A 15,777-nucleotide genomic window follows, 5' to 3' on the forward strand; every position below is an offset into this window, starting at 1 on the left:
GGAGTTTTAAGAGGTAGAAATATAGAAATTTAGAGATTACACATATATATTAAAATAATAACATAGAGTACACATATATAAGCAAACAATAAAATTAACAACATATATAACTCTGTCATAATATCCTGTACCCACCCTAAGGGTGCATGCCAGAAATTTGATCATGATGACGATGATTTTTTGCACCAATTTTGTACATCTGAGCTATGAAACATTCTTACCATCGATTTAAAAAAAAAAAAAAAAAAAAAAAAAAAAAATTATGGCTTTTTTTGTTGTTGAAAAAAAAATTTTTTTTTTTTTTTGAAAAAAAAAAGATTTTCGAGCCGATGTAGTTTTCATCAAATAATTTCTTCAGTTTTGTTAATTAATTCAATTTTTATTTTTGCATGTTAAAACGAGGAGTCATTTTAGAATTGAATTTCTAATATTTATTTCAGATTACTCTTGTTTATAGTGAATTGAAAATGGATAAACGGCATACAAATAAAAGTTGTGGTTCATTATCATCATCCTTATTTTCAAGGACAAGGTATTAAGTATATTAAAATTTTTTATTTAATTTATAAAATTAAAAATTATTAAACTGTGTAAAGAGGATAATATATGAAAAATGAACTGTGTTTAAAGGCTATGAAATACCTACCTTAATGAAGGTATTTACCTACTCTAAATAATTATCTTCCAGTCGTGATATAAATCAAAATTGGAGAATTGTTCCATACTTTAAGTACATTTCTGGGGAAGAAAGAGTCCTTCATATCCTAAGAAAATTTCTGTTATATATATCTCTTCCTTTCCAGTTCAGAAATTCTTTTCTTTCTTCCCCTCTTCAAAAAACATAATACATTTTTGGTCTCTTTGTGGTCTGTACTACATTTCTTGCTCATGTGGCTTTGTTTGCTGTGGTCAAACTCTTCATACGAATAGAAGGTACTCTCATGGGCAGTCCACTTTACCTATATTCGCTAATTTCTAACTGGAACATTTTAAGGATACCTCATTCTCTTCAGTACAACTCCAAGCATGTGATACATTGATGAAATCAATGTATCACATGCTTGGAGTTGTACTGAACACGTGGTACTGTTTTGTCAACACCAAGCAAGCTTGGTGTTGACAAAACATGTTACAGATAAGTATGACACCTGTGCGAAGGAAAATGGCGGCCAGTAATGAAGGTTCGCCATCGTTATCAAAGAACGGTAGCATAAAAGAAATGAGTCAGTGTACTAGCTGTGAAATGTACGCTTTGCGGAGTGCGGTCGGAGTGTGGTTAGATGATAATAAAGGATTGAATGTGTGTAGAAAATGTAGGGAGAATGCGGAATTGAAGTGTATTTCGGATCGTGAGTGTGATATTTTTGTCAACCTTCAGAATGAAGGAAATAGGGATATGACAAGAAACGGCAAGGTTGTAAATGAAAATTGTGAGAGTGTGAATGTAGAAAGTGTGAATGATAGTATAAATGGTTTCTCAGAGAACAAAAAAGATGAGATAGATGCATTGAGTGAGATCGCGTTGTTGAATAGTGCGATAGAAAGAGCAAAACAGCAGCTAGAGTGCATGAACAAAAGTAGACTGAATGAACCAACCAATAATAAAAGGTATGACAGGAAAAATAGACGTATGAATGTGAACATGAACAAAATGAAGGATAGAGTGCTGTATGGAGACTCGTTAGTACGAGGTGTGTTAGTAGAGGATTTGACAAAATCGTTCCAACCTGGTGCGACCATAAAGGACGTAACTGCGTCTATTAGAGAGCAAAAGGAAAGGGTGAAAGAAATGATTGTTGTGGTAGGTACGAATGATTTGAAAGGAGATAAAATGGAAATGATAGAAGACCTGAATGAATTGTTTGAGGTAGCAAAAGAAAAGAGTGAGAGAGTTAGAATGATTAGTCTTTTGCCACGGTATGACAGTGAAATGTTTAAAAGGAGGGCTATAATTGCAAATGACTTTATGCGTGGGTTATGTATGACGAGTGGTGTGGAATTTGTGGATGTGTGGAGTGAATTTGATGGGCGAAAGGATCTATATAAGATGGATGGCTTGCATTTGAATGGTTACGGTGTAAGAAGACTTGAGAAAGTGTTGCTGAATGTAGTGGATGTGCAAATTCAGGGAAACTAGATTTGTTAGGGGGGGGGGGGGAGTAGAGATACAGTCCTTATGGAGGCAGTTGAATGTAGGAATGAATATAATATGCCAGAGCAAATAAGGACAACAAATCTGAGTGGGATAGTTAATATAAGGCATCAAGGTAGGGTTGGGGCTAATGGGGGTCTTAAATTCATGTACACTAATACTAGGAGTATTAGGAACAAGAAGGAAGAGTTTTTGGCCATGGTTGGCACTTCCAGACCACAGGTTATAGGTATTAGTGAAACATGGCTGACTGTAGATGATATAACTAGTGGGATTGAATGTGATGGGTATAGTGTGTTCAGGAATGACAGAGAGAATAAAATGGGGGGAGGAGCTATCATCAACATTGATAGCTCATCAGCTATCATTGTTGATGATAGCTGATGAGCTCCAGCCAAGGAGAATAGAAGTTGAATTGCAGGATAGAGAAAAGAGCACATTTGAGGCCATTTGGTGTGAGATTGTAGCTAGCAGAACTAAATATACAATTGGGTGCTGCTATAGACCAGGTGATGGAAAAGATGGTGGTGACAGTATGCACAAGCAAATAGAAGAAATGGGTGGAAGGAGGGTGATTATTATGGGAGATTTCAACTATGGTCGCATTGATTGGAGTGAGGAGAGGACACACGGGAGGAAGGAACTGGATTTTATGCGGTTATTAAGGGATAACTATCTGCGACAGCATGTAATGGAAAATACTAGGGGTCAGAGAGTGCTTGACCTAGTAATTACATCTGAGGATTTGGCTGTAACAAATATGACCACATTGCCACCAATCGGTGAGAGTGATCATAGGGTCTTAACTTGGGAGGTGGCTAAAGGTGTAGAATTTTCAATTAAGACAGGGTACATGTGGAATTATCGGGCTGGAAAGTATGACAAGCTTAGGAGTTTGATTGGTTCAGTGCCATGGCATGTACAACTGCAAGGACTAGAAGTTGATAGTGCATGGGAGGTAGTTAAGAAGTGCTTGCATGAAGCAATGGCTGACTGTATACCTAGAGTCCGAATAATAAATCAAATAGGGGTTAAATGGATGAATAACACCATTAAGCTTGAGTTGCAAAAAAAGAAACAACTATGGAGGGAATTTAAGGAGAAGGGTGACCGGTAGGCACATGAACGGTATAAAGCGCAGGCCAGAAGGGTGACGAGTGTGGTAAGAAAAGCAAAAAAGGATCACGAAAGCACATTGGCCATGCAGGCTATAGAGAATCCTAAACAGTTTTTTAGATATGTAGCAAGTAAAAGGAAAAATGTACATGGCAGATTGATTTTAAAGAATGCCGATGGTAGGGAGGTAACTGAATCAGTTGAGATAGTTGAGTTACTGAGTGAGCACTTTGCAAAAGTATATCATCCAGGTGGTGACATTGCAGAAATGAATAACCCAGTAGATTATACGGGAATTGTGGTTAATGAAGTGGAGGTGAATAGTCTATTGCATAACCTCAATGTCAATACATCTGTAGGATTGGATGGTATACCAGCTCGTGTTGTACGAGAAGCAGCTAAAGAATTGTCAGTACCCTTGACCATTTTGTTTAATTTGAGTCTCGGATCTGGGTTAGTCCGGAAGGGGTGGAAAGAGGGGAAAATAGTTCCACTGCATAAAGGTGGTTCCAAGACTGCTGTTGTAAATTACCGACCAATTGGCATATCAGAAATCATTGTCAAGGTCTTAGAGAAAATAGTCAAGAGGAAAATACAAGATTAGATAGAAGAAAATGGGATACTGTATCGGGGACAGCATGGTTTTGTGAAGGGTAGGTCATGCCTCAGTAACTTGCTCATGTATTATAACACAGTGACGGCTAAACTGGATAAGGGTAATGGGTTTACGGTGATTCTACTGGACCTTGCCAAGGCCTTTGACAGGATTCCACATGGAATTCTAATCAGTAAATTGCAGCATATGGGAATGGACATAGGGTTGGTGAGATGGATAGGAGGGTGGTTGACGGAGAGATATCAGAGAGTGGTTTACTCGGGAGTAGAGTCCACAAGACGGCCTGTGACTAGTGGTGTGCCACAAGGATCTGTTCTTGGACCACTGCTGTTAATTTGTTCATTAATGATATAGGAAAGGATTGAGAGGAACAGTTCATTTGTTTGCAGATGATGCAAAGTTGGGTAGAGCAATAGTGAATGCAGATGATGTCAAAATTTTTCAGGATGATTTGGATAGATTGGAGGTCTGGGCTAAGGAGAATGGATGTCAGTTTAATGTGGCAAAATGTAAGGTTATGCATTTTGGGGTGAAAAGATTGGCAGCAGTTTACTGCATTGGTGGAACCCTGCTCCAGGAAATTGATGAGGCACGAGATTTAGGAGTGTTGGTAGATAAGGAATTGAAATTTAGGGGACACATTGCAAAAGTGACCAAAACAGCTCATCTAATCACTTGGTTGCTGAAGAATACGTTGACAAGCAGAGACAAGCAGGTTATTGTTCCTCTCTATCGAGCCTTGATAAGACCCCATCTAGACTACTGTGCTCAGATTTGGTCACCTAGGTTTCTTCTTGATGGGGAGGAGGTGGAGAGGATCCAGAGGCGAGTGACCAAGATGATAGCAGGTCTGTGGAATGAACCGTATGAGAACAGGTTGAGGATTTGTGGGTTGCAAAAATTGGTTGATAGGCGGAGGAGGGGAGATATGATTGAGACATTCAAATTACTGAAGGGTTTCTATAAAATTAATTCAGAAGATATTTTTGAGAACAGGGCTGGTTGTGGGAGGACTAGGGGACATCCATGGAAACTGGGCAAAAGTGTGGTTAGTAAAGGTGTTAGAGCTGGGTTCTTTACTTTTAGAGTAGTGAATGAGTGGAATGCGCTCCCTGAGTCTGTGGTCGATGCTGTGACAGTGAATGAGTTTAAGGCGAGGTATGATAGATACTGTATGAATGTCAAATAGTTGTGATGAATATGATTTGGGGCCTCCCTCGATGAGTCTAATGACTCCCTGGAGTTGCCCGTAATAATAGTAATAGTAATAAATTTTTGCAACCTAGCCTTATTTGAAAGATATACTCTCTTTGTTCCTAGAAAGACAAACGGTCTTCATCATTTCTTAAAATGTTCAATAGAAGTTAAAAAAGAGAGAAAATGAATAAATAAATTGGCATTTTTTAGACATTTTCCTTTCTCATTCTCCTTCTGGTGAGCTTCCTACTTATGTATGTCATAAACCAATGTTCACTGGCTGTTACAAACTACGTATTTGTTGAAAATTTTTTTCACTTGGTTATACTATAAATTAAAGATGTCAAGAAATTGTATTCTTGGTTTCATCCTTTATCTGAGTGTAAACAAACAAAATTTTCTTGTGACTAACTTGGCAACGCTGCTACTTGTATATACAGGATTCACATCAATTACCTTAATATCCCATAATGCAATGCACATATCCTTAAGGACATGTATAATGTTATGCATTATGGAAAGGCCACTAACCAGACTGATTTCAACCTTTAATGAGGTCTCAGTAGGATTCAGACCCAGAAGTGATACCAAGGTTGAAGTAATGTAGATGTTATGTTTCCATACACAAGTAGTCAAAAGGTGTTGTCACACCTTATTACTAAAATACTCTAGATTAGAGACAGATGTTGAGAGTTTTTTTAGTCGGTTATACTATAAATTAAATACTTGTGTAGAGGCTTAAGTGCTGTGAGGACATTATGTTGGAGGTTTAATGGATTTTTTTTTTTTTTTTTTGGATTTTTTACAACACTCAGAAAGAATTAAATTAGAATTTAATACTCCTATATTTCGTCCTAGTCACTAGGACATCTACGGGGATTACAAAAACAATTAATGTAACATGCACACAAAAACTTACAATACTAAGCCCAACCACGTGGGTTACACTAAAGTCCTATCTAGGTGGAGCGCCCTCTATGGCCGGTAGTAGGTGGCCTGGAATGTAAGGTGGGACCTCTGGTGATGAGTGTTTCCCAAATCTTCGGAAGCTTAATGCAACCGTATTTGTTAAGATTTGGTTGGTTTCTGAGAGCTGCTGCTGCTTCTAAGAAAAGTCTCTCTTTCTTGAATTTGCTGTGGTGGAGCATGGTGGTTTTCTTCCATGATACTCTGTGGGTGGTGTCCAAAACATGGTCAGCCAAGCCTGATTGGCCATAGTTGTGTTTAACGATGTACGACTTGTGTTCCTCCAGGCGGATGGATGCTGATCTGCCTGTCTGTCCAAAGTACGCAAGCTTACAGGAACAGGGTACTTTGTAAACTCCAGGCAGAGAGAGAGGGGGGAGCTGATCTTTCGTAGAACGGATAAGGGTAGCAAGTTTGCGGTAGGGCTTATATGCTGTGTGTAGGTTATACTTTTTTAGTATCTTGGCTAATTTTTCCGAAGTGCCTCGGATGTAGGGTATGGTGATGGCATTTTTAAATTCTTGTTGATGAGAGGAATGGGGGAGGAATTAATTATTTTTTTGAAGAGGTAGGCCATGAATGTAGTTTAAACATACAAAATGTGGCACTCAAGCACCAGCAGATGTTGACCAGTTGGCACACAATACAGCGATTTGGCTCACCTGCATTCAATGGATTTTATATCCATTAAATGTTGGAATTGTTGTATTGTGTATATTTCTGTATATATAGTTCCATATTCGTACCTCAGTAATGAATTTATTAAATTACTAATTAAATAAACAAATATAAAATTCTTATATTGATTTAATATTTAATGATTGAGTAATATTAAGCTACATAATTAGACTTTGTATTCTGATCTTAATAATATAAGAGAGACATATATCTTCATCTGTACCTGATGCGATGTGTACAGAAAAATATATTCAGTTTCTCTTCTCATTGTTTCACCTACTTTCATCATCATAATCAGTTTGCTTAAGTCTTCCCTCAAATCATTTACAGATTACTATGACAGTGCCACATGATTAACTTTCCATTATTACTAACGGCCTATGAACCATTTTCCTCAAAATTAGTCTCTCACTTGTTACTAACCAACATGTCAGATCTGATATTTTTCTCTTTTATGGAATTTATGACTGCATCAGTTCACCTAGATATTAGTAAGATATTAGCCTTCTTTTGGATCTTTTCCCCTATCATCTTCACACCAAAAACATGTTTTGCTGATATTTCCTGCCTTATTCTGTTTAAGACATTCTGTTTATGAATGTCTTAAACATTCGATATTCCGCCTAACCTCTGCGTGCAGGCACGTGCACACACACACACACACACACACACACACACACACACACACACACACACACACACACACACACACACACACACACCTTCCTGAATACTAACAGTGTGTCAATTTCCTTCCTACTTCTTTTTCAGTGATTTTGCCATCGATGCTATCTAATCACTCCCGTTCTTGATGAGCTGTTTTATTTCTAACCAAACCCTCAGTTCCATAAATGAAAATTTGCTTTAAACATTATATCATATACTGCTAGTTTCATGTTTTGGTTATTTTCTCTTACTCCATATAAATTTATTCATCTGACTCACCTCTATAGCAGATTTGCTTATTCTCTTAGCTATTTCCACATTTAATTTGCCACCATCGTCACAAAAATTTTGCCTAAATACCTGAAATAATTTACTTATTCTGTAGGTTCTCCATTGAGAATGCAGTTGACATTTTTCATGTTTCTGCCTTTTTTATAGTTTGAGTGTTACTGCTAATTTTTATGCCAAATTTTCCATGGCTTTTGTGTAGTTTCTTTAAAGAAACATTTAACGTCTTGGACTGGATTTCTTTATGGATTTGCATCATTTGCATAAAGCAAAGAGCCAATATCTCCACTTACTTTTGATGTCAGGTTTAATGGCACTCTTTTTTTCATAATGCGATCTATATAGATGTTGGAAGTTTATTTTGTTGGTGTTGTACCACCTTACCCCAGTCCTGAAGATACTTTCAGGCACAAACTTTGTTTGCTCACACTTGGATAAAGGATTAAACTAAATTTATTATAGATCTATATAGATGATTCATAACATTGGAGATAGCATGGATCCTTGTCTCACACCTGATTTTGCATCAAACTATCTTTCTGTACCTCCTTTAATGGGATGACCGGGATGGATATAGGGTTGGTGAGATGGATAGGAGGGTGGTGGAGAGATACCAGAGAGTGGTTTATTCAGGAGTTGAGTCCAAAAGACAGCTTGTGACTAGTAGTATGCTGCAGGGCTCTGTTCTTGGACCACTACTTTTCAATTTGTTCATCAATGATATAGGAAAGGATCTGAGAGGAAGTGTTCACTTGTTTGCTGATGATGCAAAGTTGGGTAGAGCAATTATGAGTGCACAGGATGTCAAAATTTTAAAGGATGATTTGGATAGTTTGGAGGACTGGGCTAGGAAAAATGGATGTCAATTTAATGTGTCAAAGTGTAAGGTTACGCATTTTGGGGTGAAAAGAATAGCAGCAGTATATCACATTGGTGGAACCATACTCCAGGAGATTGATGAGGCCAGGAATTTGGGAGTGTTGGTGGATAGGGAATTGAAGTTTAGGGGGTACATTACAAAAGTGACTAAATCAGCTCATCAAATCACTTGGCTTCTGAAAAATACTTTAACATGCAGAGACAACAAGTTATTGTTCCTCTGTATCGAGCCTTGATAAGATCCCATCTGGACTACTGCGCCCAGTTATGGGCACCAGGGTTTCTTCGTGATGGGGAGGAAGTGGAGAGGATCCAGAGAACGAGTGACCAAGATGATAGCAGGTCTGAGGAATGAACCTTACGAGAATAGGTTGAAGATTTGTGGTTTGCAGAAATTGGTCGATAGGCAGAAGAGGGGTGATATGATTGAGACATTCAAATTACTGAAGGGTTTCTATAAGATTAATCCAGAAGATATTTTTGAAAATAGGACCGGTGATGGGAGGACTAGGGGCCATGCATGGAAGCTGGTCAAGAATGTGGTTAACAACAGTGTTAGAGCTAGGTTTTTTACTTGGAGAGTGGTGAATGAGTGGAATAAGCTGCCAGAGTCTGTTGTGAGTGCTATGACCGTGAATGAGTTCAAGGCAAGGTATGATAGATACTGTGTGAATGTCGAATAGTTGTTCTTGACATGATGTTAGGGCCTCCCTCGATGAGTCTGTCGACTCCTTAGAGTTGCCCGGAATAATAATAATAATATATAGGGAGTCTAGGAAAATGGTGACTAGTGGAGTATACCTCAAGGTACTAGGGCCACCACTCTTTAATTTGTATATCAATGACATAGGAAAAGATTTAAGCGGAGATAGTCATTTGTTTGCTGATGATGCAAAGCTGGGTAGAGCAATAATTGAAGGTAATGCAGACCTCCTGCAGAAAGATTTAAATAAATTGGCATTGTGGAAAAAGGATAATATTGTCAATTTAATGTTGCAAAATATACGTTTATGCACTTTGGGTTGTAAAGGTTGCATATGGTGTATCATGTTGATCGAATTGGTTTGCAGGAAACTGATGAGGCTATTGACTTGGGGATAATGGTTGACAAAGAGTTGAAGTTCAGTCAGCATATTGCAAAAGTTGGTAAAATAGTTCAATGAATAAATTGAATGTTGAATACACTAACAAGTAAAGATAAATAGGTTATTATCCTTCTTTATATGGCTATAATTTGGTCACATCTTGACTACTGTGCACAGATTTGGCCACCTGGGTTTCTTGGGGGACCAGGAGGTGGTTTAAATTATTCTGAGACGAGTGACCAAGATGGTTACAGGTCTGTGGAATACTCCCTGCAAGGACAGGCTGAAGGTTGTGGGTTACAAAGTTTAGTTGATAAGCAGAAAAGAAAGGACATAATTGAAACTTTTAAGATTTTGAACGAGTTTTATAAAATTGACAAAAATGAAATTTTTAAATATATGACAAATAATCAGAGAACTAAAGGTCATCCATGGAAGTTGTGTAAGAATGTGGTTGGTAGGGGTGTGTGCGGACCAGATTTTTACAAGGAGTGGTGAATGAGTAGAATGGATTGCCAGAATTGGTTGTGTGTTCCCTGACGGTGAATGGATTCAAGAAGAAGCATGATAGAGTATGACAGTTTGGGTCTTCGGCAATAAGTCTCCAGACTCCATGGAGATGTCATTAATAATAATAATCTTATTAAGGTCATTTGATTCCAGTATATATTTGTAATTATACGTAGATATTTTCCTTTTAACCCGTTATTCTGTAGGATATGTATTAATTTCTTGTGATCTATTGAATCAAATGCTTTGGTGTAATCAATAAAACAAAAATATATGCTTTTCTGGTTGTCAAGGCTTCTTTCACATAATGTTTTCAAATTGAAGATTCCTTCTCTTGTACCTTTGTCTTTTTGAAAACCTGATTGAGTGTTTTCTATTTCTACTGACAAATTGCCTTTTATTCTTTCTAGGATTATTCTCAGTAGTAATTTTGTAACATGGCTTGTTAAACTTATTAGTCTATATTCTGAACATTCAAAAGTTCTTAGAATTTTGGGAATAGTGACAAAGATGGATTTCCTTAGATCATCAGGAATGTATCCTGTATCATAGATGTTATTAAAAATAACCTTTAGGTCATTAAGTGTGTTTTCATTTACTTTCTTTAACAATTCAATAGGGATCTGATCAGGGCCTGGTGTTTTACCTGTTTTCATTTGACTTAGAGCGTATTCTCTTTCTTCGTAATTAATTGGTTCACCATCCATATTTTGTATATCTGGTACGTCTGTGCGATCAGAGTCAAACAGTTCTTTTCCATATTCTTTCCATCTTTTATGATATCTTGTGTCTCTAGTAGCATTTTTCCATTTTGATATTTTATACATGGATTATGGTTGAAAATTTTCTTTTTATTTGTCAGGGCTTAGATTGATGACTTATGCATTTCTTTACTATTGTGTTTCTTGTCCAATTCCTCTATTTCTTTACATTTTTCATTTAGCCTTCTGGCATTCATTTTTTATAATTTTACTGAGTATTCTATACAGTTGTGTACTTTTCGTTTTTCGTCTTTCATTCATAAGTTCTAGTATTGATTCGGTCATCCAGGGTTGTTTCTTATTGTATTTAATTTTTGGAATAACCTCGTTAGCTGTCTTATATATTGCAATTCTAAAATTTGACCACCTGTTTTCAATTTCCTCTGTGTTATAAAGTATACTGTCTTCTGTTTTATATCCTACATGATCTAATTTTTTCCTAATTTCTGAGTTAAAAAACCATTATGTTGTCAGGTATATTCAGAGCTGTGAAGTCAAGTCTTTCAGTATGATTGTTTTCAGAAATGTTTTTAAGTTTAATTTTTAAAGTAGACACAACAGGATTATGGTCTAAACCTATATCAGCATCTGGGTATTGAAAATTTATTTATCACTAGGTTAGACTATAATAGATTTAGTTTAATCCTTTATCCCAGTGAGAGCAAACAAAGTTTGCACCTGAAAATATCTTCAGGACTAAATATAGTGTTGTACTATCTTATCCAGTAAGTAGTGCAACACCAAGGCAACTCGTGGCAAAGGTGGAGCAAGCTACCAGGCACTTCTACCAGGCACTTTTGGGAGATACTGGGTTAGAAGTGCCTGGTAGCTTGCTCCACCTTTGCCACGAGTTGCCTTGGTGTTGCACTACTTACTGGATAAGATAGTACAACACTATATTTAGTCCTGAAGATATTTTCAGGCGCAAACTTTGTTTGCTCTCACTGGGATAAAGGATTAAACTAAATCTATTATAGCATCTGGGTATGTTTTTATATTGGTTATATTATTTTTGTATCTATTATTTATCATTATGAAATCTATTTGGTTTCTTGTAGAGTTATCTGTTTGTCCAAGTATATAGTCTGCGCTTTGGATGTTGAAAGAAAGTATTCATTATGTGTAAGTTGTTTTGAATGCAGAATTGTATCAATCTCTCACTTCTTTCATTTCTGTCGCCTAGTTCAAATTTTCCAACAAGTGGATTTTCTTCCCCTTCTCCAACTTTTACATTCAAGTCACCCATCACTATGATTATCTCATTTGATTTTACATATTCTATAGATTTTTGTAAGTTATTATAAAAATCTTCTATTTCTTCATCTTTGTGAGTCATCGTAGGGACATAAACCTGGATAATTATGATGTTAAAAGGCTTTGCAACTAATTTAATCAGTATTATTCTTTTATTTATGGGCCACAGACCCATTACACATTTAAAGATGTCTCTTAATCATGAAACCCACTCCATATTCATGCTTCTCTCCACCAGAATATACAAATGTAAAGCCATCTTTTTCTAGTTTACCCATGTTAGGCCATCTTGTTTCACTAATTCCCATCACATCAACTTTAAGTCTTTTTATTTCCTGTATAAGGTTGTCAAAATTCCCTAGTTTATATAATGTTCTCACGTTCCAATTTTCAAGACTGTTTCTTGTTTTCAAACGAGGAATATCAGATGCTGACCTTCCTTTCTGATTTAAGTTGACATGATCATGGAGTGCGCTTGCAGCGCTCGTTTTACTCACAGTTTCAGTGTCTTCTTTCCTGTAGCTATTTACAGCTTGGGACATTGCAGAGGTTCCAACTTTATTATTATTATTATTATTATTATTATTTGACACCTCCAGGGAGTCCAAAGACTCATCGAGGGAGAGTGTGCCAACAGCATCGAACGATTGGCCCCCTTCCAACTACTAACCGCGCTCAAACTTACTTAACTGAGCCATTAGTAGCAGAGGCTCTACCAATCGACCAACCTTTGCCGGCTCCAAAGCATAGCTTGTAAATATTTCCATTTCTCCATGGTCGACTATCCCTTATATTCCTGCTGTATTTCAATTTGTTATGAAGTGAAAATCTGATCTTGACAACCTGTATTTGGCCTGAACTCAGCTTGTTCTCTCCAAGTTTCTCTTCCACAATATTTCTTAGCTTCTTAAGCATACTTGCATAAATCTTAGTTGGAACACATAGTAATAGAAATTATTTTGGAATTCATATGTTCTTTCTTATTTTGCTTTTGATAGGTGATAAATTTAAGAGATCTTCTCCAATCATTTGGAATTCAAACTTTCCAGGCCTTCTGAATTATGTTTTTCTACCTTGATGTTTGAGTGTTGTGTTAGTAATGACGAGTTGTCTGTGTTCTGAAGTGAAATCTTACTGCCTTTCCAGATTTCAGGCTTTTGATAGATTTTTCTTTCTTGATCATTAATATGTACTCTAGATTGTATTCCTCTTGAATGTTTTTTGCTACCATTCTCTCACACTTGTTTCATTTGTCAAAGTAATTATTCCAGATATTCATATCTTTAATTTCAGTTTTTAATATCATTTCTCTGATACCTCTACTGTTTTCTCTCTTTCGGTGTCTATTTACTGATTTTTCAGTTCTAAGATTTTTCTACATTTTGCCATGTTACTGATATTATTTCTGGTATATCTTCCATATACTTACCAAAGTCTGTCCGTGAGATTTGTATAGATACTTTTACACTTTTACTTTTACTTCCACTTTTTTCTGTTTTCTTTTTTTTCTGAGTGCGATGTTTTAAACTATTTGCACCCTGGAGTTCTTATTTTTCTATACTTGCAGATAGCCAGCTTAATCATTGCTAGCCTAGCTGAACAGTCTGTGTTTTCTTTATAATTTTGCACTGAAACACAAAGGTTTGATTCTTGATTTCAAACTCTTTTATTTTTCCTTAGTTAGTTTTCATAGTTGAGTCTATAGTTCACCTGTATAAATTCCACAAATTAGTGAAATCCTAAGACACCATGCAGTCTTTTGACTCCATGGTGTCTTAGGATGGAGTCAAAGACTCGTCTAGGAGGTCCCTTTGTCATGCATACAGTTAATCATACCATGCCTTAAACAAATTCAAAATCTCTGTAACTCTGGTAATACATTCCAATCATTCACAACTCTCCATGCAGAAAAACCTACTTCTCACTCCCTTGCTGACAACATAATTATACAGCTTCCAGGGATGACTCCCCCAATCACCCACCATTTTATGAAAACCTCCTATCAACAATCCCTTACCAACTTGTATGTATGTCTTGTGCAACTTCTATGTATATCTATTATCTATCATATAATGCCTCTTCCCCCTATCCACTAGACTCCATAAACTACATTTTCTCAACCTTTCTTCATATTAAACATTCTGCAGATCAGAAACTAACTTGGTCAGTTGTCTCTGGACCCTTTCCAACATCTCTTCATCCTTTTGAAAACCAGCTGACCAAATCTATGGACTACTGTGGCCTAATCAAAGCCTTATACAGTGCAACCAGAATCTCCTTACTTCTACAAGTCAGTGTCTTCTGCATCATTGGCAGAATTAGTTGGCAGTGTCCTCTAAATTTTAGATCCTTATTCACCATCATCCCAAGAACTCTTATTTCCTATTACTCCAACAATATATCCCAAACAAGTATAAATTCTACATCCCATCTTTGTTTATCAAATTTTAAAACCTCACCTTTCGCAATACTGAACTGGCATCCCCACTCACGTGCCCATTCAATCACTCTAACCAAGTCTTCATGTAAGGCCAGTATCTGCTCTACTCATAGTTTGTACATAGTTTACCTTCATTTTTGGGGATGAATGATTCTGCTATTCCTTCCTTTCCTTTCTTCATCATTATTACCTGAATATAACATTCTGTATTGATAGATTGAAGGTGTGTGGGTTACAAAATTTTGTAGATATGCAGAAAACAGAGGACATGATAGAAACTTATATGTTACTAAAGGGGGTTTTATAAGTTTCACACAAAAGAAATTTTTCAGCACATGACAAATAGAGAGAGAGAAAACTAGTGATTACTCCTGGAAGTTGTGCAAAAAGTGTGATTAGTAAGGTTGTACAGAATAGATTTTTTAATTGGATCAAGTGGTGAATGATTGGAATGGATTGCAAGAAGTAGCTGTCAGTACTCTGACAGTGAATGGAATTAAGAAGGAATATGATAGGTATTATATGTATAAAGTTTAGTATGGGTCTCCCACAATGAGTTTTCTGACTCCATGTAAATACACTTATAATAATAATTGTCCCAATAACATCAATTAGTGCACATGAAACTTCTGTAGTTCTTCTGCAAGTTAAACTTCTCTTGTAATACATCATATGTCAATGTTGCCTGTTTTCAATTCTGTGATATTCAATTTTTTCCAGTGGCTGACATTTACTACAAATTAAAGATACCAAGAAATTATATACTTGGTTTAATCCTTTATCCAAGTATAAGCAAGCAAAGTCTGCGCCAGAAGTATTTTCAGGACTGGGCAACTCGTATATTATTATTATTAAGAGAGACCTCCAGGGAGTCAGATACTCATCGAGGGAGGCCACATACTACACACACCAGCTATCATGAATTCATGGCTGGTGTATTCTTGAATTCATTCACACTGCTTGCACTCACAACATCCAATGGCAAACCATTTCAATCACGCACCACTGTCTGAGAGAAAAATCTAGCCCTCACACCCTTCTTGGTGGCCTTCATTCTCAGCTTCCAATGATGCCCTCTCATCCTTTCCCACCCTCCATAAATTGAAAAATTCCATCAATTGAAATCCTGTATGACCCTTTCAGAAGTTTGTAAGTCTCAACCATACCAC

At 36.7% G+C, this 15,777-nt stretch overlaps 1 protein-coding gene across 3 annotated transcripts in view; it reads left to right on the forward strand.

The window, feature by feature from the left end:
* Nucleotides 1-15,777, forward strand: part of LOC150095180 (calcineurin-binding protein cabin-1-like) — a 1,028,489-nt gene that overhangs the window by 279,045 nt on the left and 733,667 nt on the right. For all 3 annotated transcript variants that reach the window (XR_016550194.1, XM_090411711.1, XM_090411712.1), the window contains exon 18: nt 441-532. Coding sequence is in view for 2 of the 3 variants with exons in the window: in XM_090411711.1 (XP_090267837.1) it covers nt 441-532 (92 nt within the window). In the remaining variant the exon portion in view is untranslated. The remainder of the gene's footprint in view (nt 1-440; nt 533-15,777) is intronic.

This window comes from Typopeltis vanoorti, chromosome 21 (assembly GCF_054136105.1).
Source record: "Typopeltis vanoorti isolate ZY-2024b chromosome 21, IOZ_Tvanoo_1.0, whole genome shotgun sequence".
Lineage (NCBI taxonomy): Eukaryota > Metazoa > Arthropoda > Arachnida > Uropygi > Thelyphonidae > Typopeltis > Typopeltis vanoorti.